General features: G+C 35.9%; 1 protein-coding gene across 1 annotated transcript in view; it reads left to right on the top strand.

Annotated features, from left to right (window-relative positions):
• The first annotated feature begins 408 nt into the window (after nt 1-408).
• The window catches only part of UNC79 (unc-79 homolog, NALCN channel complex subunit), a 258705-nt gene continuing 235468 nt past the window's right edge, over nt 409-23645 (top strand). Inside the window, 1 exon segment of the mRNA XM_079130155.1 lies at nt 409-511. Within this exon segment, the coding sequence (XP_078986281.1) occupies nt 490-511 (22 nt within the window). The 5' untranslated portion in view covers nt 409-489.

Raw genomic sequence — 23645 nt, 5'->3', positions numbered from 1 at the left:
GCTCGGGGAGCAGGATTTACAGGCCCGGAGCACGCCAATGGGAGATCCAAATGGTCGGGGACTCCGGCACTTTAAGAGGCTTTTCTCTGGGAAACACCCGTCCCCTCCGTGCGCCTTATGAATGGAAATACTCCTCCCCCGGTCGAGCCCATTTTCCCATTTCACCAGGAGCCGCAGCTTGCTCTCTCCTTTCGGTCTCCCCGCCCACATCAACGCGGGCAGCTCCAGGAGGGGACGGACAGGAAGCCTTTGGCCGCCTATTAAATCCCACCCATTTCTCCGGGGGCGATTTCCTAACCTTCCGGGACCGAATTCTGCAATTTGATGTGCGTTTTGTCCGAATGGTAGCGACACGGGCCTAAGGGAGGGGGAAAGCGAGGGGGTGGGGGGTGGGGGGTATGCGCTCTTTTCCTCGCAACATCGCTGGCGGAGCGAGGGAGCTCACACGACACAGATTTTGGGGCAAAGCCTTTCCATCTGGACAGCACCATGTCCACCAAAGCGGAGCAGTGTAAGTAGCAGCCGGCCCGGCACTCCGGCCCGGCCCCCGGCGGGAGCTATCGCAGTCGCGGCGTTTGCGGCTGCTGGGAGACCTTGGCATTGTGCTGGTGCGGGGGTGGGGGCTGAGGTTGGGGCGGGTGGGGGGTGGGGGTGGAAGAGGAGGTGGGGGAGGGTGGACGTTGTTGGCAGCGCGGCGCTGTCCCCGGTGCTGAAAAATAATGCGGTCTTCCCAGGCTTGTGGTGGTTTCGCAAGACTAAGAGACCCTGCGAAATGAAATTAAAATGGGGTCATTCTTGGGAAAAAGAGGCTTCGTATCTTTTAGATAAACATTTCAGTATCTCTGTTGGAGTGGGGGAAGGGGGCAGCGGCAAATCAGGGGCGGGGAACTGTCAGTTGCAACCCAAAGCCTGCCTGGCCTTCTGAGCATGCCCAGTTCTTGGTGCTGGAGCCATCGGGGAGTTTGAGTCTGCAGTTTCCACTTCGGGTTGAAGAGGCAAGAAAGGAGAGAAGGGGGAGGGAGGGAACAGGGAACCAGGCAGAATTCTGAATTTAGTATAAGGAAAATTAACTCATGAATACCAACACTAGTGCTAAAAGTAACCACAACCATGCGGTGCTTACAAGAAAGTGCAAGGGGCGCTGGGAAAATGATCTAATGGATCTAATTATTTTTCCAAGAGCAGGCTTCCTTTGTAGGGCAGCTTACACAAACTCTAACATATAGCATAGGAGAAATTTTGCTGTCCCAGTAATGTTAACTGTGTACTTGGTTGGAAACGATCTGCTACTCCTTATGGACTGAGTAAGTTTCTAAGACGGTCCCTACAGTCTGTCTTATTGCAGTGCGCACAAATAGGCCCTGGGCATGTACTTGGTAGGTTGATAAATGTGAATCATTTTCCTGAATGCACTTGAGGGATTCAGGGGCTTCAACTTCTGGTTGGAAAAAAAAAGATGTTTTTATTAAGTAATGAGTTGAACAAATATACCAAAACTTATTTGTCTTAAATGACTCTTGTTTCTTCCAAAGCAGTAAACACTCATGTTGATAATGCTTTCCCTACTTGAGAGTCTTCATAATTCTTCTTTGGAATGATTATTAAAGCCATTTTATGACATTCATAAAATAGTAGTCTCTTTTGGGAACAATATCTTATATATTATAAAATGCATCATGTCACTTATTCACCAGACAGACTGAATGGTCTGAAGACTCAGAATTCTCAGACCGATGGTTGTTTAGGAATTGTGCTGCCCACCTAGCAGTGCTTTCACCTCTTTATATTGTTTTTGGAATCTGGAAGATCCTCATTTGAATCCTAGTTCTGCCTTTCTTTGACCTTGCGCAAAATAATTGACCTCTCTGAATCTTATTTCCTTATCTGTAAGGGGTAATAATGCTAATGGGGTTATTGTGATTATAAATGAGAGAACACACACAAGAGGTGTAGTAGGCCCAGCACATAGCATATACTCAATTAATGATGGCCATGACCCTGACAAGTATTTTCCATTTAGAAAGTCAGTCTCTTCTAAATTGTTAAGGAACTCTTTTGTGATTATTTTTTGCCTGTTTCTGAAAGTTAAATCTACCCTGACAATGAAATTCTGCTTCTACAGAAGCTTTCAAAAAAAATTGGATGCATTCTGTTTTGAGTAATGGTAACATAGTCGGAATCAGTGTAGAACTACCCACTGGAGAATGTCATAACCTTAAGGATTTTATTATGGTATGGTTGTTAAAAAAACACCACCACCTGCCATTTGATTTTACTCTTGCATATTACATAAGGAATTTCAGGTTAAAGCCAGTGAGTATTACTGCCCTCTTACTGTTCTCCCTTCCTTAGTATTTTTTGACATGCACTGGGTGGTTTGTTTTGACTCTTTCCTGGGCAGTGAATTCCAGGATGAATAAAATCTACATGGGGACTTGCTTGTGTAGTGCAATTTGCGGGCTTAAATAACTATTTTAGACTTGTTTATAAAACAGATGTTTTCATCTGTAGAGGATGAAAGACACTGTATTTGGAACTACAATGTGGATTTGAGCTTTGCATGCCCTTCTGATTAACTGCGACACATAGGGCAATTAACTTAATAGTTTTGTGCCTCAGAATTTCCATCTATAAAGTATGGAATAAATAGTAGTCATCTTTGTTTAGTCCTAAGTGTTTTGGAGGGCAAAAGAGGTAAATGGGAGGAGGCTATGAAAAGGATAAGGAGGCTTTGGGTGTTTTTAGGCATTTTGATTTGGAGTGAAGAAAAGTTAGGAATTTTTTCTTTCCCTCTTATGTGTACTGACATGAGTGACACTCCAGTGCACATTACGTATCTGAAAATAGAGCATAAGCACGAAAAGGTGCATAGTTAATGTTCAGGAAGAAGAAATACTTTTTTACTAAAGAGAAGTTGCATATTGGTAGTAGTTTATTGTTGGACTTGGTAGGAATATGGCTAGGGGGAAGGAGAAAGAGAAGGGAGGGCCATGAGATTTTTCTCTTCTATTGAGTGTGAAGATCACTAAAAGGGAAGAGAATAGACCTGAGAGTTCTTTTCTCCTCTGCATTCAGGAGCATGCTCAGTACTATGGACCAAAGGGGAAGAATTAGATTTTTTTTTTTTTTTTTTTTTTTTTTTTTTTTTTCGGTGCTGGGGATGGAACCCAGGGCCTTGTGCTTACGTGGCAAGCACGCTACCAACTGAGCTACATTTTGGGGGCTGGGGAGCCCACAAAAATTTTTTATTAAAAATCATAAATTTACATAGGGCAATGTTGCTTGATTCATTGTTATTTTTTTCTTCCCTCCACCCCCACAAAATTTTTTTAATAAATAAAAATCAAAATAAAGTAAAACAAAATAAAGGACCGAAGATATGGCTCGGCGACAAAGAGCCCCTCGGTTAAATCCACAGTGCCATAAAAAAAAAAAAAAAAAAAATTCCTGTATGGAAAAGAGACAAAAAGTAAGTCCGCACCGCACACATCTCGATTCCACACACCCTACACAGAGCGCTCTTCTCTTTACCAAGAATTAGATTTAATATAATATCAAGATATTATTTTTTATTACTCTTTTCTTGGAGCCTCTTGATGTAGGCAAAGATTTCACTGGTGCAGGAAGTAGACATAGTTTGGTTGAACCAGCAAGAGGAAGTACTTGCATTTCAACCTGAACAGATTATGTGACTTAACTTTAAAGAGTCATGTATCACAGAGAAATGAAAAATGAATTTTATTTTTATATGGTGGCATTTTCTCTTATGAGATAAGTAATAATGACAAGAGACAGACTAGTTTTAGCAAAGATATAGTTTGGAGGCTGTTTTTAAACATTTAGTCTGTTTTCAGTGCTATCTGCAGAGCCTCATAACAGGAGGGGAAATCTTAGCAATTTCTCAGGCCATTACACAAGAGTTAAATTCTTTTTCCTCCAGATGATTCTTTTTATAGCAGTCAAAGTTCATTATGGTGAAAATGTTTATATAGTTGACATAGAATTTGGTATAATAAAAATAAGAATTTATGGTTTCTTTTATTTGGGATTCTAAAGAGGAGTCACTCCCCTCCCCCAACTTTCTCTGTTTTCTAAGACTTAAAACTGACCAATCCGGAGTATTTTGGAAGTGCTCTTTCAAATAAAGCTCTGCTTTGTGTGACGGCAGAAGTTAAGAGTTGAGGTTCTAGAATCAGTTTGTCTGGGTTTGAATCCTGGCTCTGCCTGCTGCAAGCTCTGTGACCTTGAACAAGATAATTTAACTTGTCTAAGCACTGATTGCATCATCAATAAAATGGGGTTAGTAATCATTTTTGTGAAGATTAAATGAGGTGATCCATGAAAAGTGCTTACCAGGGAATCCTCACACATAATGTGAAGTTAATAGATGTAGGCTGTATTATCATCATCAAGAATAAAATCATGTGCTTATTGCCAAAATGGGGATAATGATTAAAGTTTAGATTGAACCTTTCAGAATGTAACAGAACAAGAAGTAGCCATGATGTTATTTAAATGGTATATGGACTGTTATTCTTCCTTGACTCTAGGCCTTTTCTCTAGCTCTCAGGGTGGGAGGGTATGCCTGCCTGGCAGTTCCTGGGCTTGATATGCCTCATAGGGGACTGGCCAATCCCCTAAACAGAACATTTCTAAGACATGAACTGCTTATCCATCACATTTTGTATTGTGAAGACAGTGTGGCAGTTGTTAAATATACATTTTTATATAAATATCCATCAAAATATTTATCAAATTTGTAATCAATCTGTTGATAATTTGGGTAACAACTAATTATAGAAATAAGAATGTATAATATTTTTAGTGTATTCACCCAACTCCATATCTTTATCTCAGTAACTGAAAATCTTTTTGATTACATTAGAGACACTTTTAAGAATATTCCTAATTATCATGATTTGAAGATGAACTTGCCCGCCTCCCGCAGCGTACTTGAGGACCACACTGGAAAAATCGATTGTTTTTGTTTTTGTTTTTTTGCACATTTTGTGGTAATATTACTACAGTAGAAAAGTACATTGTTATCTTCTTTTAGAAGAAACTCTAATTTTATTAATATATGCAAAAAATTAGAGTATGGCCCTTAACTTGTCTGTGGTTGCAAAAGGAACAATGGTGGTCAGCCTTTGTCTTGCATGATTTCTTTGTATCATTTGACACTAGTTGCTGTATTCCTTATTTATACTTTCCTTTTCTGACTGTTCCTCCTGAGGGCTCTTTCTTCCCGATTTTTAAAAATTGTGTTCACTCAAGTTTCCATCATTTGTCCTGTCTCTTTTTAATTCCACAGACTTGATGTTCATTCACTTGCATGGTATCAGTTATCAGTTCTATGTGGATGATTTCCCAGTATAATTTTCATTTTTGTTTGTTTTTGTTTTGTTTTGGGGCTGGCTATTGAACTCACAACCTCTCAATACAGTTTTCTTGTTCTCTGGAACTAGAAGCCTCTATCTCTATCTAGATCTTATCCCCAATAAATCCAAATTCATTGTCTTATGTCCCAGGTCGAAACTTCTTTTTGTTTTACTCATTTCAGTGGATGGCACGATCATTTTCCAAGTAAAAAAACTTGGAGTCTCCCTAAATTTGTAATAATTGCCATAACTTTTCAATATATCATACCCTGTTGATTCTAACCCTTCCAACTTGATCTGCCCTGCTCTGGTTACAGTGGACCATTTTTTCAGTTCGTCCAGTGCTCCGTGCTTTTTTGCCTGAAATGCTTTCTTTCCCTCCATTGCCCTCTTCTGTGCTTGTCCCATGCCTACTTACTGCTCAGTGTTTAGCTTGGAATCCCTGCCTAATTGCTGCTTTCCCCTATGCCTTACTTGTGTGTTCACAAATGTATTTCAATAATTAGCTTTCTTGTTAGTTGCCTCAATTTAATTTTTGTGTAGATTGTGTTATTGTTCACATTGTAGCTCCAGAATGCAATCCATTGCCTGGTGCATAGTTTGCACAAAAATTCCTTGAGTGAATAAAATTGATTGAGGGTGGTGAAATATCTTTTTTTTTTTTTTTTTTTTTTTCCGGTGCTGGGAAGTGAACCCAGGGCCTTGCAAGGCAAGCACTCTACCAACTGAGTTATATCCCCAGCTCCTGAAATATCTTTTATAGGGAAGATTTACATAATCAAGTTTTTGGATATCATTAATTTGAAGATTTTACATTTTTGTTATGTGAAGTTCTACATCCCATACAATGTGAACGTTGTATAAAATGGATGCTTTTCAAACGGATTTATAGGGAGATAAAGCTATAGTTATCAAAAGTACTTAAAATATGTTTGCTAAATCAAATGTTATAGTATTTACGTAACAAGCCACAGTTTTCCCGAACAGTCATTGTGGTTTTGATTCTTTCTAATTAGCTAAATTTTCCTTATATTATGTTCAGCATAATAATTATGATTCCCAGTTGGTAGGCAAACTTAGCACACAGATGACTGTTATTTCTTAAGGTAAAGCAGCTTTACATTTGAAGTCAGAAACTCTTTGGGATGTAGTTTTGCTTGGATGCTATTCAAGTTTTATGTATTGATTACTCAACCAATAAATAAGATTTGAGTTGGGACTCTTGTTTTGCAGGAGTGTTGTGTTGGAGATTCATGTGCATTTATTTCTTGTATTCTGAAAAGATATGGGAGTTTTGTATAAGTGAACACATATACTGACTTAGAAGTGAAATGTTTACTGCATTGAAAAGTATAGTAAGCAAAATGTGTTCTTATTGAACTAGTTTTCTGAAGTATAGAAAGCAGTCATTTTATTTAGGATTTTTATCTTCTTTCAGACCATATGTTCTATTTTTGTCTTTTTTTTCTCACTTTCTGGACTTTTCAAGAACAGTGTTCCCAGGCAGTATATTGATTATTATGTGAGTCTTACTAAATATTTGATGTGGAATTAAAGTTGGAGTGGTATTCAGCATTTTGAGGTATCTTTCATTTTTATAGGTCCTAGAGGTTTAGACTCACACACAGGTAAAATTGAATGGATATATACATTTGTGTATATATAATGTTATTTTTAGTTTAAGAAAAAATGATCTTGCCTCAGAAGTAAAAATAGATAATAATTAATAATCATATAACCAAAGTGGTATGTCAAAATTATATATATTTGACTCTTAAGCTTTCCAAGAAGGAGAGTTTAGACATTTATTTGTACCTATTCTGTGCTAGGCACTTTGGTATATAAAAATTCATTCTCATAATAGCTTTGAGAGACAAGTGTTGTTACCTTAGTACTATGGTTCTATCTCTTAAATACTCCTTGGATATCTCACTTGTTATTTATTCTTACCATCATCAACCTAATTATGGGGTTTATCATCTCTAGTAAGCATCTGAGTCTGCTTCTGTCCTCACATATCTTTCCAAATGATGTATCTAAAATACAGAAACCATCATGTCATTCTTCTCTTTAAAACACGTCAGTAACTTCCCATTACCTTGAACCCATATTAGAACTTCTTTTTGGTAGTTGCGAGAGCTTTTCCTTGATGGTAATATTTTAAATATATGTAGAGTGATTGCTTGATAATGTTTTATAATAATATGACGAAATTTCTAGACACTTACCTTTTTGCATCACTATTTAAAAATGCATTCCAGTTCTTTCTTATGACCTCCTTCAAATGTGACACTTGTTTAAAGACTCACTACTTTCTATGTACCCTAGCTAGTGCTGAGTTCAGGGATTTTTATTTCAGAATTTAAGTATTCCTTTGGCTCTCTCTATAATATTGAGCTGCTGGCCCTCTCCAACTGCCAGGTCTGTTCCATAGGAATAGCTGCAGTTTTCCTTTATCCTCTATCTGTGCAGTTGAAAGATAAGTTATTTAGCTGTATATTAGTCTCCTAGGGCTGCTGTAACAAGTTACTACAAACTGGTCAACTAAAACAACAGAACTGAAAATCCAGAGTCAGGTGTGAGCAGAACAGTGCCCTCTCGGAAGGCTCCAGGGTCCAGTCCTTCTCACCTCTTTTGGCTTCTGGTGGGTCAGGAGTCTGAGGAATTCCTTGGCTTGCTGCATCCCTCCAGTCACTGCCTCTGTCTACATAGAGCCTGTGTTTGTTTCCAAATCTTCTTTTCTTTCTGTTATAAACACACTCCGGTTATTTGATTTAGATCCCACCTTAATCCAGTTTGACTTCATCTTAACTGATTACATCTGTGAAGACCCTATTTCCAATTAAGGTTCTGTTTACAGTTACCTGGAGTTAGGAATTGAATATATAATTGGGGTTGGGGGGCTCAATTCAATTAATTATGAACCTTATTAAATTTTATCTTATTAGTGTTTTTCACTGTTATGACTGATTATCTCTCCAATGTATTAGCCATCCTTCCATGAATTTAGTATCAACTATCAAAATAATATGCATTCCTATATGAAGTATCCAAAATAAATATGATGAGGAAAAAAGCAGCACAAAAACCCTGTGACATGGCATTAAACAATTTGGTTCAAGTTGACTCTGAGTCATTAATCAATACATTTTAGATGTGGCAGTTTCACTAATTACAGATCTATTCACTTATTCAACCAATTCTTTTTGGGTGTCTTCAATGTGTCAGGCACTGAATTAGGCTCTGGAGGAGCTTCCTGGTGAGTCTCCAAGGGCATTTGATTTTGCAGAATTGTATGTACTTTTCAGCTTTTCTTTGATACCCTGTCAAGATCTCTAAAACAATAGGATATTGTAATGAACTTGGCATGATTCTCCTCCTCTTCCTTCTCCTCCTCCTTCTTCTTTTGTTTAAACTGAAGGCTAAATTTTTTTTTGTAGAGAATTTTGACTGTCCCCTTTCTCATTCACTATTCTTAATTTTCAAGTTTTTCTGGCTTTCTCTTTCAAATTCTTCTAAATTAATTTGATAATTGAGTTGCATAGCTCAAAAAAAAGCTTCATGGGGTTACTAACATATTACATACATTACATTTATAAAATACCTTATTTAGGGAGAACTGACATCTTTATGATATTGAATTGTACTGTCTGATAACATGATATATCTTTTCATTTGTTCAAGTCTGTGCCTTTGCAGAGGTAAAGTTTTGTCACATAGCTGGGCAAGGTGACATATACCTGTAATTCCAGCTACTTGGGAGACTGAGGTGGGAGGACCACAAATTTGAGGCTAGCCTGGGAAACTGAGTGAGACCCTATTTCAAAATAAAAAATAAAAATGACTGCACCAGTACCAGAAAAAAAATTTTTTTGGTCATATATATTTTGGAATGTCTTATTGAACTTATGCTTAGTACTTTATCTTTCTTGTTATCATAATTGGGATGTGTCTTTTCAGTTTTATCTTTTAATTTTATACATTAAGACTATTGATTTTTGTGTGCCAATATTTTAAGCTTACTTTACTAAATTTTTTTATAGTCATTTTTGATCTTTTTTTGGGTTTTCGAGATATATAATTATATGTCTGTGAATAGAAAATAGTTTTATCCTTTCTTTTCTATTCAATTTTTATGCCTCTAATTGCTTTCTTTTTTCTAATTGCATTGGCAAATATCTCTACCAATGTTAAATACAGCAGAGGGTAGGTGCTCTTGTTTTGCTTTTACCTTTACTAGGAACACCTCTGGTATTCTCTCTTAAGTAAATATTCTTTTGAGTGGAATAATGTGAAGGAATTATCCATCCATCAAATCCTCTTTTATTGTTTTTAAAATTTTTGTTTCTGCTTTCTTTTTTTTTTACCTGAATGGATGTTGAATCAAATTCATTTTCTCCATGTATGGAGACCATATGATTTCTTCTCTTAACCTTGTTAATACCCAAGACTGGATTTTGTCACATTTTGCTGAAGACATTTTGTATTGCTACTAGTAAGTTAGATAGATTCATAGGTTTTTGGGGGGAGGTATATCGTTGGGATGAATTCTATTCAGAATTTGGAAACAATGTTTATTTTACATATTATACAAAGTAAGTCTGAAAGTTTTCTTTCCTTACTCTGGTATAAAGTAGAATTGGGATTATCTATCTTTAAAGTTTGTTAGAGTTCCATTCTGAACTAGTCTGACCCAGTACTTTTTTTGCAGTAAAAGTCTTTAACTTCTTTCTGTATTTGTTCTATGACATTTGTTCAATCTAGTAATTTTTTGTTTCTCCTGGGGTCAAATTTGGTAAGCTTTATTTCTCTAAAAAAATTATGCATTTCATATAAAATTTCAAATATACATAGAATTATGAAGTTCTTAGAAATTGAAATAAAACTTTATTTGATGTTGATTTTCTCCTTATCATTTCTAATGTTGTGTTTGATGTCACATATTTGTGCTTTCTTTGCTGGGCCCCTTCTGTCTTTTATTGGGTTAGTTAGTGGTTTGTCTGTTTTGTTGATTTCTTTTCCAAGAAGGAGCTGTTTTTTGTTTTTTATTTATAATGTCTACTGTGTTTTTTTCTTGGGGGAGTAAATTAATTTCAGCTTTTATTATTAAATCCTGATTTTTTTTTCTGATTCTTTGTGTTATTATAGTGTTTCTTTTCTAAGTTTTTGAGTTGGCTGTTAATTTATTGAAATTTTTATTCATACAGGCATTTCAAGCAATATATTTTTCTTTGATACTTCCTTTGGTGGTAACCTACAGATTTTCTAGTAATGTCAGCCTTTATTATCACTCTTTTCAAGACATTCTGTGATGAATTTTGCATTTTACTTTTGACCCAAGAGTTGTTTGGGAGTGTTTAAATTTCCACATGGAAGGACATTTAAAAAATTTTGTTATCAATTTCAATTTTACTGCATTATGTTCTGAAGATGCTGTATATTGTTTTTATTCTTGAAAACTTGGAGGTTTTCACTGTCCTGAGATTTCTTCAGTTTTTGTGAACTTGAAGTTGTGTACTTGAAGTTGTAGTCTCCATTATTAATGCAATGTTATCATAGTTTGATAGGTATCTATAATAGATACCTTATTTATGTTGTTCAGTTCTTCTGTACCTTTAGTAGTTTAGTCCACTTGATCTTGAAATGTGGGACGTCTGTTAAAGTCTCTTTGCTAGTGTTTCTGTGTCCCCTTGTGTCTTCTGGGGGTGGTGCTTAATGGAAGTTTTTACCCTGTTACTGGGTGCATAAATGTTAATAACTAATAGTTTCATTGTGAATTGAGCCATAAGCACTAGGAAGTGTACCTCTTTATCTGTGTAATGCTTTTTGATTTGAATTCCACCTTGTCAGAGATCAAGATTATAACCCCTGTTTTCTTTTATTTGTGTTTGCCTGATATATCTTTCTTCATCCTTTTATTTTTAACTCTTTTGAATCTCTTTGTTTTAGGTGTGTCTCTTGTATTCTGCATAGTGTTGGATTTTGCTTTATTAGCCAAACTGAAAATCCTTTTCTTTCAATAGGTGAGTTAAGCCCATTTACATCTATTGATATGATTAATATGTTTGGCCTTAGTTCTATCATACTGTTTATCTTTATGTCTTTTATATCTAAGCTCTTTCATTATGCAATGGGTTTAATTTGCTCATTTTTTCTGTTCATTAACTTTATACTAATGCCTTTCTATAATACCATTAGTTCACTTATTTTTTGGACCAATTGGTTCCTTACATTGAACAATATCGGGGTTAGCTTATATCCTCTTGTTGTCCTTCCCCTCCTTCCATCCCAGTCTCTGAAAAAAAGTAATGTTCCTTTATTTTCATTTCATACCTATTAGGCAGTCGCATCCATATGCACTACTTATTCCCCACACTCCTCCATTTTTACAATTGTACCATGTCTGTTGTATGCTCTCTCTTATAAGCATGGATTGGCTTTTCCCACAATTATGTTAATGTTTATACAATTATGTTTAAAACTCACCCCTCATGCTGCTCGCTCTTGCTCTTTTTGGTTGTCTGAATCTCCTTTTCTAATAGATTCCTTAGGAAGGACTCACAAATTCAACATTCCCAGCATTTCAGCAAATTTATAATGATTTGTTTGCAGCTTTGTACTTGAAGATCAGTTTGGGAAGATATAAAAATCCTTGACTTTGTACTTCCTTTACTTGAATGTCTTAAGTTCATTATATGATTTTCTCTTGGCATGAAGAATTGGTGAGAAGTCTGATGACAATTGTAGTTTTTTCTCTTATTAGTGGTTTAATTTCTTTTTTTTTTTTTTGCCTGTTTGCCCAAATGATTTTTTATTTTTCTTTAAAGTTGCTTTAACGATATGATTCAGTGGTGGCTCTGCCGAAACGATTACAGCGTATCCTTCCAATATGCAATTTCAAAAAAAAATTTTTATAAATTAAGGAAGTGTTCTGTGTATAAAATAGGAAGTGTTTCTGGGAAACCTGGGAATGGTTTCAGTTTTGGTTTTGTTCCATTGTGGGCGCTCTTCCTTGCCTTCCCCATTGCATGTGTGCTGCCTCTTTCTTTTTTCTCATCTGCATGGATTTCATTCTAGTGAATGTGTTCTTTTTAAAATATTTCTAGTTGTAAATGGACACAATATCTTTATTTTATTTATTTATTTATTTCTATGCAATGCTGAGAATTGAACCCAGTGCCTCACACATGCTAGGCAAGCGCTCCACCTCTGAGCTACAATCCCAGCCCTCTAGTGAATAAAAATCTTTTTAAAAAATTTCTTTTGTATTTTTCTTAGAGCTGCTTATACAATTTACCTTTATTAGTCTACATGTGAATTAGCCTATCTATGGTGATTATATCTGTATATAGAAATATATTTATTTAGTCCTTAAAAATAAATGTCAAATATAAATAAAAATCAATAGCATTCAATTTTTATTTACCTTATTTATCATAAATCCAATGTATTAATTTATAAGTACAATCATCTGACTCTGTCATTATGTCTTCTAGTGTACACATGCCCAAATACCTACATATTAAAATGCTATTTTTCCTCTTTTCATTAATTATGGAAATAACTGCATATAATAAAATTCATTCATTTTTAAAGCACAGTGACTCATTTTGCTAAGTACATAGAATCATGTAATCATTATCATAGTCAATACAGAGAATAGTTGCTTTACCTGAAAAAGAATGCTTGTGATCTTTGCTTTCAATCCTCTCCTTCTAGCCCTAGTCCCAGGAAGACATTGATCATCTTTCTATCATTATAGTGATGCCTTTCATGGAATTCCATATAAATGGAATCATTCAATATATAGTATTTCCTGTTTGGTTTTTGTGTTAGTCAGCTTTCCATTACTGTGGCAAAATACTTGAGATAATCATTTTATAAGAATGAAAGGTATATTTTGGCTCATGGTTTTAGAGATTTTAGTCCATGGTCACTTGGCCTTGTTATCTCTGGGCCAGTGACAAGGTGGTATGTGAGTAGTAGGAATGTGTAGTAGAGGAACATGCTCACCTTGTGGCAACTGGGAAGCAGAGATGCTCCTAAAAGGGCATACCTGCAGTTATCTAACTTCCTTCCACTATGCCCCATCTCCTAAAGGTTCCATCCTGGCCATCCCCAATTGCACCACAGTCTGGCAACCAAACCTTTAATACATGGCCTCTGAGTGACATTTATCCAAACTATAGCAACTTTTATTTAGTATAGTTTTTTGAAATTAATTTGTTATTGTATTTATTACTGTTTCATTCTTTTTTATTGTTATATAGTATTCCATGGCATATGTATATTATAATTTATTTATCTATTCACCAGTCAACAGACATTTGGGTTGTTTCCAGCTTTTGGCCATTATGAATAATGATGCTGAGAATATTTGCGTACGTTTCCAAGTGAATGTATGTTTATATTTCTCTGGGAGTAGAATTGTTTGATAGTATAGTAATGGATATTTAATGTGATAAGGTGTTGCCATACTGTTTTGCCAAGTGACTATAACATTCCACATGCCCATCTGTGATACAGGAGAGAGCTCCAGTTGTTCCACATCCTCCCCAATGCTTGGTACTGATGTCATTTTAACTTTAGTCATTCTTGGCAGCATGCAGTGGTATCTCACTGTGGTTTTAATTAGCATTTCTCTGAGATGTAGTGATGTTGAATCTTTTCATGTGTTTATTGACCATTTGTATATCTTCTTTAGGGCAATGTCTGTTCCAAACTTTTGTTCATTTTTGTTCATTTTTTGTCTTCTTTTTGTTGAGTTGAATTTTTAATATATGTTGATTCAAGCACATTGTTTTGAAAAATTTTGCTTCCAATCTGTAGCTCCTTACCTATGACTTGAGAAGTAACATTTAAATCACAGTTTATTCTATGAATGTTTCTTTTATCATTTGTCCTTTTAATATCCTGTATAAGAGATCTTTGCCTAACCCAGTGTCTTAAAGATTTTCTCCAAAGTTGTCTTTTAAAAGCTTAATAGTTTTATCTCTAATTTTCAGTTCTGTGAACAAATTTGAGTTAGTTTTTATGTATGCTGTGAAGTAAGGTTTGAGGTTTATTATTTTCATATACAAAGTCTATTTATTCTAGCACCATTTGTTGTAAAAACAATCTTGCCCCTATTGAATTTTCTTGGGACCTTTGTGGAAAATCAATCAGGTATATATGTATTGATTTATCTCTGGGCTCTATCCTGTTTATCTATCTATATGTCTCTTATGTCCAGAATATACTGGCTGAATAAACTTTCTTTACTAGTGTATGTCTTCCATGCTTTGTTACTGCTTTTCAGAATTGCTTTAGCTCTTTTAGGTCCTTTGCTGCTCATATAATTTTTTCTTTTTTGGTGCTGGGACTTGAACCCAGGGCGCTTAACCACTGAGCCACATTATCAACCCTTCTTAAAATTTTATTTAGAGACAGGGTCTTGCTAAGTTGCTGAGACTGACTTTGAACTGACAGTTTCGCTGTCTCAACCTCCCTGGGATTTTAGGCATGCACCATGGCACCAAGCTTGCTTCTCATATAAATTTTAAAATCAATATATCATTTTTTCCCAAAGAAAACTTATTTTCATTGGTCTATTGATCATTTTGGGGACAATTACCATCTTAATATTGAGTTCTTCAATCTTAGGAATAACACACACACACACACACTTATTTAGGTCTTAATTCTTATTTGCAATGTTTTTGTAGTTGCTGTATCTTCAATTAAATTTATTCCTAAATATTTTTATGAATGGAGTTGTTTTTCAAATTTGATTTTCTAATTATTTGTGGTCATGGTAGATAAATGCAATTGATTTTTCCATGCTTCTCTTTTATCCTGAGTGTCTGTCACCCTTGCTTATTAGACTGGTAACTTTTTTTCTTAGAGTCTTCAACATGCATCTTCATGTTTACATCTGTTTTTCCAATCTCTATGCCTTTTTATTGTCTTATTTTATTGGCAAGGACCTCCAGAACAATGTTAAAGTGATGTGAAGGTTATTGTTTTCTTTTTCTATGGGGAGGTTTTAAATTTTAAATTCAATTTCTTTAATTGATACAAAGCTATTCAGTTTTTTTTTTTGTGGGGTGCTTAGTTTTTTCTTGGGTCATCTGATGGTATGGATGAAAAACAAACTCAAACTCAGTTTCTCTTAGTATATGCTTATAACATAGAACCCTTCTGTGACCTGAAGAGGTGTTGGGGATATCTCCTCACAGGTAAGCGGTAAGTTCATTCTGCAGTGGATGTCAGCTGGGTGGCCTCTCATTCAGTCCAGTTTGACACTGTGTACCTGGAGAGCACAAAAGGTTGAGGGCTCTGTCCTTGATACTGGGTCCCCAGCTCACTTCAGATGCCAACCTTAGGCCCCAGGTTGTTTTACCTGTGCTTTTGGATGACCAGCTATAAATCAGGGCTCCCACGCTCCCTCCTCAGGTTGACTAGTTTGCTTGAACCATACATAGAGCTCAGGGAAATACTTATGTCTATTGGTTTATTAGTAAAGGTTATACAAAGAATACGAATGAAGCTATGCATAGGACTGAGGTATGGGGGAGGGCAGGAAGCTCCCCAGCTGCTCCACTCTCCAGAAGATCTCTGATCCTTGTCTTTTTGGGCTTTTACAGAGACTTCATTGCATAAGCGTGACTGAAGCATGAGTAACCATGTAGAACTATGTTTGGAATGAAAGGATATAATCTAATTCTGATAGAATGACAGGGAACCTGGCAAGGCGTCTTCCTCTTCTTCTTGATCTCTCGGCAGCCTTCTTGGCCTCTCTTCCTCCTAGATGCAGGCCAGGACCTTTCTGAAATGGGGCCTTATGATCTACTATTATACAAAGTAGCTTGGAGAATTTCTAAGTGACCAGCTCCAAGATAGAAAAGTGGGGGAAGATTGAGAAATCCCTCTTTCTCTGGCCTGTCTTGGGGAGAAAAAGGAGCAAGTGAAGAAGGGCAGGAGGTCAGAGGGAGGGGTTTTACTCTCTGAGGCCTGTTCTGAGCCCTGAAGTGCCCAACATTATCATGAAACCTTTTACCTTTAGCTCTCTGAAGCTGTTCCAAAGGAAGCAAGGGCAAAAGTCCGTATACTTTAAATTGACTGTTCTAGTCATTTAGTAAATAACAAGGGCTGTGGAATGTGAGCCAGAAACTGGGTGAAAACCAAAAAAATATATCATCCTATCATAGGTTGGTTATGGTTATTTGAATCTTTTGAGGAATTTGTCCTTGTGACAGATTTGTTCAGATGTCACTTTATTGGCATAAAGTTGTTCATAATAATCCCTTATTGTCCTTTTTATACCGTAGAATTTGTTGCTGTGAACTTCCTTCTGATATTGGCAATTAATTTCTCTTTTTTTTCTTGTTTTGTCTGGTTAGAAGTTTATAAATTTTGGGGTCTTCTCTGAGAACCAACATTTGGTTTTGGTGATTTTTTTTTATATCATTTCTATGTTTTCTATGTTATTGATTTCTGCATTTAGCTATCCTGCTTCCTTCCTTTGCTTTGCTTTGGTTTACTTTGCTCTTCTTTGTCTAGTGTCTTAAAGTAAAAGCTTGTGGTATGGATTTGAGATCTTTCTTCCTTTGTAATGTAAAACTAATTTATAGCCATAAATTTTTTTTGTAAGTATTATTTAACTGCATTTGTTGATAGGTTTTATCTTCATTATTGCTTGGTTTGAAATAGTCTCTTATTTCTCTCAGTTTTGGCCCAAAGTTTCTTTAGAAGTATGTTGTTTATCTTTCATACATTTGGGATTTTCCTGGTTATCTTTGGTTTGGATTTCTAGCTTGAATCCATTTTTGTCAGAGAAGATATTCTGTGTGTTTTTGATTTTTTGACATTCGTTGAGACTTGTTTTATGTCCCAAATGTGGTCTACACTGTAAACACTCCATGTGCAATTGAAAAGAATGTGCATTTTACAGTTGTTGGTGATGTTTTAAAATGTTCTATGCTTTTACTGATTTTTATCTAGTTTGTCCTATCAGTTGTTGATAAAAGCATTATAGTCTTTAGCTGTGGTTTTGGAATTTATTTTGTCCTTTAAAAGTATTGTTTTCTGTTTCATGTGTTTTAAAGTTCTGTGAATTGGGTTCATATACCTGCTGTTCCTGTTGAATATTCCTTTTATTACTATGAATATATTCTTTTTTTGGTGCTGGGGATTGAACCAGGGCCTTGTGCTTGTGAGGCAAGCACTCTACCAACTGAGTCAAATCCCCAGCCCTGAAGTATATTCTTTATCCTTGTTAATATATTCTATTTTGAAATGTTTTATCTGATATTGATATTGCTACTCCTGCCTACTTTTGCTTACTGTTTGTGTGGTATATGTATATATTTTTCCATCCATTTCCTTTCAACTTTTTAAACTTTCCTACTAGCATCTTAGGCATTTTTTTTTTTCATTTTAAAAATAATGGTTGCTCTAGCAATTAAAATATGCATCCTTATTTTTCACAGTTAACTTAATAATGTACAACTTTATTTAAAATATAGAAATTTGGGACTGGGATGTAGCTCAGTGGGAGAGTACTTGCCTAGCATGCACCAAGCCCTGGGTTCAATCTTGACTACTGCAAAAACAAACAAAACAAAACAAAATAAAAGAACTAAAATATAGAAATCTTGCAAAATTATGGACTCATATATCTATTTTATAATTGTTCTTTGAAATATGTCTACATATGTTATAAACTCCATAAGACAGTGTTATGACTTTAATTTTAAAGTTATATGGCTCATAAAGAAATTAAGAGGAAAAGAAAATAGTCTTTTGCTTTTACTTAAGGTATTTACCACTCCGGAGAGACTTCCTTCTCTTCTGAAGATTCACGTTTCTATCTGATGTCATTTCTTTTTAGCCCAAAAAACTTCCTTTTGCCTTTTTTGTAGTGCAGCTCTGCTTTTGACTAAATTTCTTAGATTTCTTTTATCTGGAAATGTCGTTATTTAGCTTTTACTCTTGAATACTATTTTTGCTGAATGTAAAGTTCTGCTTTGACAGTTTTTTTTCTTTCAGTACTTTAAAGATGTTATTCCCTCTGGCCTTCATGTTTTTAGAGGGGGAATTCAGCCATTGTCATAATTGCTTTTGTCTTGATACTCTTTATTTCTGACTTTCACCAGTTTAAATATCATCAGGTAGTCTTCTAGGATTTGTTCTGCTCTGTGTTTATGATTTTGTGCCTTAAAAAATGTCTACTTTTGTCAAATCTGGGAAATTTTTGGCTATTATTTCTTCAAATTTTTCCCCCTGCTTCATTCTTTCTGTCCTTCCCTGTGGTATTCTCGTGACACATCTTACTCTCTGATATCATCTGATAGGCCTCTGAAGTTCTATTCATTTTTATCTCCATTCCTGCCCCCCCCTTTTAACCTTTGACAATTAGTTTTACACTTACTTTGATATCCCATCAAAGACATTCTGTTTCTCTGATGAGAGTTTCATGTATTGAAAGTGTATTTTGGGGCTGGGGAGATAGCTCAGTTGGTAGAGTACTTACCTTGCAAGCACAATACCCTGGGTTCAATCCCCAGCACCATCAAAAAAAAAAAAAAAAAAAAAAAAAAGAAAGAAAGAAAAAAGAAAAGAAAGTGTATTTTATTTGTTATTTGTCGGACAGTTTTGAATCATATACTGGATGTCTTGAATGTTAAGGTATGGAAATTTTGGATTCTAATACCTTCCACACCCAATTGCTATGTTTTCTTTATTTTAGTAGGTTGTTTTCTTGGTTGGAATTGAAATGCAAGCTCTTGTTCATGCAGTAGCTTCTTACTCTGTTCAGATCTTTCCTCCTAAGCTGGTCTATGTTATGTTTGTTTTGTACTTGTATGGTTCAGTGGTCAGTCAGAGAGTTAGATATGGAGAGTCTGGGATTTCCTTTCTGTTTTTTGCCTTTTAGAATTTCCCACTCACGTGAGCATTCAGTTTGCCAACTTTCCTTTTCTAGTTCCCCAGGCTAGAAAGCTTGAGGGTTTTCCTTGTCTGCCTTACTGAGTGTGCTCTGCATACTTCATTTAGTCCCTGGCTTAAACCACTTGCCTCCCTCCTGCCCCTCCTTTTCTTGGGAGGTTGAACTTCCTATCAGACTGCTTCTGTTCATTCTCCTGTAACTTTAGGTGGCTGTTTTTTCATTACATCTGGCTTCTTAGTTATTTTCTGAGGGAGCAAGAGGGCTCATTGGTAGAGGTTTAGTTTATCATAACCAGAAACTGCCTTATTTCTTTTTAATTTTTGATTTTTCCTTTCCCTGGCTGGGGATGTAGCTCAGTGTAGAATGCTTGCCTGGCACGAATGAGATGCTGAGTTCCATCCCTAGCACCATGAAGGTGTGGCAGTTTCTCCTTTCTAGGCCTTATTTTTCTTCAGCATTATTCTTTGTTTACTCATCCTTTTATTTTATCTGATTTAGTTTTAATTTTTGAAATATTTCTTTCCTTTCTAATTCTCTCCAGAAAAATTTTACCTTCCTTTTCAAAATCTTTCTTTTATCTGGTCACTTAATTTCAGTATTTTTTTTTTTTTGGTAGGTGGACCCAATACCTTTATTTTATTTTTATGTGGTGCTGAGGTTCTAACCCAGGGCCTCACACATGCTAGGTGAGCACTCTACCACTAAGCCACAACCCCAGCCCCTAATTTCAGTATTTTAATAACAAAGTTTCAACAATTTCTTAATTTCTTTTAGCTTATTTTAAAATCTAATATTTCAAAAAATATGGGTATGCTGATTTTTATCTGTTCAGTGGATATGTCTGCTTCTTATTCTTTTTCTTTTTTCCCTAACTTATTTATTTTTTAAATGGATGAAATTTATACATATTTATTGTGTATAGTATTTTGTTTTGAAATATGTATACACTGTGTAATGGCTAAATTGAACTAATTAGCATATACATTACATGTTTTCTGTGGTACTCTTTCTTATAATGAATTTGTATGGGATTTTATTTTATTATGATTTCTTAAAAATTTTTAAATTAACATTAATGTGTGGAATTTGCTTTTGATCATGTTTTAGGTGAAATAAATTTTTCTGTAAGTTTTAAGAAGGAGCAGTATAATGTTAGGACCCCTCTTCCATTTACTTATTTACTTATTTTTTTGTAAGATGTTAAAAATATGCCCTTATTCTTTTTGAGATATGCTTTGTTTCCCTTCCCTACTTTATATATACTTTCTTTTTTCCTTTTTATCTAGAGTCCTTACACTGTTTAATCTAGATTCTATTCCTTCTTGGTATAGCCTTTATTTTGAAGGTAGCTTTTGTTTTGCTAGTTTGGATTGAGAGTGCTCCATCACTATCTGACTATCACCTGAGGAAGCTCTTTGCTTGACTGCTGTCTGTATGTCAGACCACTGCAGTTTCTGGTGAGTCCTGTTGACCATTTGGGAGGACTCCTGTCCTGACGACCATTTTCCTTCCTTTTGTGACTTCCTGCAAGGATGCTGACACCACATGGGTATGTCTCTGTCCTGAGTTCGTCCCTTCTCTTTATGTGTTTCATGAGGTAGATATTGTTAGTGGGTCTTTGATTTTGTTGTCCTCATTGAACTGTCTAGTTTTAGTGGAAGGCAGTGAGTTGGCTCAAAACTATGCTGCTACCATTGCCTTTTCCTCAGAAATATCCTCTTTTAGCATATTTAAGCTGACTAGGGTGTTTACACCATTTTAAAAAATGGCAGGTGTCTTTAGAACCAGTCTGACCCACTCTCAGTTTCTGGGTCAAAATAAAGTCATGACAGCTCTTTTATTCCTTAAAAAAAGAGTGATGATCAAACTTGTAAATATGGGAAGCTTGGCATTATTGTGTTTTCCTTACCCTTCTGGGGCTATGCTTGTTCTTTAGTTTTTTGAAATTAATTAATACAATGTTTGGATAACAAAACTATAAAGAAAAGCAAGGGAAGGATGAACAGAAAAATTAGGAAACTGTCTATAGTAAGGGAGGAGAATAAAATCCAAGATGGGTGCAGGTGAGATACAGAAAATGTTCTGTCTTCTAATCTGGGTGGTAAGTAAGTGGGTGTATATCTATTACTGTTTTTGGAAGTATACACATAATTGTATTCCCTCTTTTATATTATGTAGATATTGTACTAAAGGAAGTCTGGGAAGTTCTGAATTCAGCTTTCTTGAGAGCTCCTCCCTGGGAAGTCACTGAGCAAGGTCAGGAGTGAGTCCTAGGAAAGGATTCATCCTGCTTGAGGCTTGGTAGTGCTACACTGGAAGCTGGGAGACCTCTGGGAAACATATGGTGGGGATATGGGTTGCTTTGTATTTTCTACCGAAGCTCAACATGACCTTAGAAATAGGTCAAAACAGAACACTTCTGTGGGGGCAAAATGGTTGTCTTCAACTGTTTGAGAATTCTGTGGAGGAGTCAGAACTTCCATTGAAGTACACATAAGAATCTGGGCCACATTTATCTAGACATTCTGCTGTAAAAACACAGTAGGTTGGACATGGGGCTCTTGATGGAAACTTGGAACATTCTGTCTCTTGAACTTTGCTCCTCCAATCTTGATGGATTGCCCTCTGTGCCTAATGCACAACTGGATCTTTCTTCTTCCAGGAGAAAGGCTGCATCAGAATGCCCAAATAAACTTGTATTCATGATTTGTAGTTTGCATGAATATAGCATTCTAATTTGGAAATGATTTGTCTTCAGGGTTTTGAAGGCATGGCTTCATGATTGTCTTACTTCCAGTGTTTGCTTTTGAGGAGGATAAAGCCATTTTGATTCTTGATCTTTCCTAAGTGATGCAAAAATTTTAAATGTACTAGAAGTATATGGACTCTTTTCTTTGTCTCCAGTGCCTGACATTTTGCAATGATGTGCATTGTGGTGTGTCTACATTGTGATGATCCCTCTTAATCTGCCACTGTCTAAAAATTTCTTAATTGATTTAGCTAATGATTTTAATCCATCTACTTTGGCTATTGTCTTTTTCTGGTATCTCCTGCACTAATCATCTGATTTTGGTTCTTTGTTTTTTTTTTTTTTTTGGTGTACTTTGTGAAATTTCCTCACCTGTTTCTTCTAACCTTTCTGTTGATTATTTCTGGAATTGTTTTTAAAATGCAAGAAATTTTTTTTTTCTCTGTATGTAATTTTCTTTTAGCATGGCAACATTTATTCATGGGTAGAATGTCCTCTCTCTGAATAACAGGTTTTTTTTTTTTTTTAAAGGTTTTCTTCTATGAGGACCTTTTTTCTCTAAGTTCATTTTCTGTTCCTGCTAGTCTGTCTTACATGTTGAGGCTTTCTTTAGATGTTTGGCTATTCCTTGCTATCTACTCATAATTAAGTGTTGGGTCAAGAAGCTGACGTAAGCATGTTGGTAAGTCATTTATCAGGGGAACCCCTGACATCATTGTCTTTAGATCTGGCCTCTGACTGGTCAGATTCATAGAAGGAAAGAGGAAAGAAGAGGTGTCCAATCTCCAGCCTAAAGGGTAGGAGTCTGGCTAATAGGTGTTGGAGGGCAAACATTGGCTCAGCTCTGCATTCACTAGTCACAGTTCATAGAACCTACAGATCTTCTTGGTTTATGTAGGTTATCCCTGTCTTCAAATGTGTATGGTGTCCACTACAGGGTCCCTCTCATGTATATTCTTTTTAGGCAGATTCATCTGCTGAACTGGGGAGAAATGTCCTCTCAGGGATGTGAGGTAAGGAAGAGAATTTAGGTTCTAATTTCTCTTAAACTGCATTATGCCATTCCTCCTTTTTTTTTTTTTTTAATTTTTATTTTTTAGCACCCTTACCCTTTCCCCCTCTAGTTCCAGAGCTAACCGATGCTGCCAGTTTTGGGCCTTTTGAGAATTCTGAGAGGCACACACCTTGATTTTTAACCTTCCCTGTTGCTGGCCTGGGGAAGATGATTGTTCTGTCCCATCAACTGCTCAACCTATTGTTTTTCAAGCTTCCATAATTATGTTGTCATGTGCCTTCTTGCCTGTTTCTTCTTTCTTGTTGTGTTATAAAATTCCTTTACTTTAGTTGAGTGGCGATTCAGGTGTGCATGGTTTGATTGTCTTCATTTTATAGTCTTAAAACCTCTTCTCCTGCTTTTTAAGCCTAGCTTTGTTGTTGTTGTTGTTGTTTTGTGGTACAACTAAGGATTGAACCCACCAGAGCCTTGCACATGCTAGGCAGGCACTCTACTGCTGAGTTACTCTACTGCTGAGTTACTTCCCTGCTAAGATGCCAAAATGATCTCAAACTCCTCTTTCCCCGTCCTGCGTAG

The sequence above is a fragment of the Sciurus vulgaris genome (assembly GCF_902686455.1).
Source record: "Sciurus vulgaris genome assembly, chromosome: 2".
Classification (NCBI taxonomy): domain Eukaryota; kingdom Metazoa; phylum Chordata; class Mammalia; order Rodentia; family Sciuridae; genus Sciurus; species Sciurus vulgaris.
This window is presented reverse-complemented; position numbering and strand designations above follow the sequence as displayed.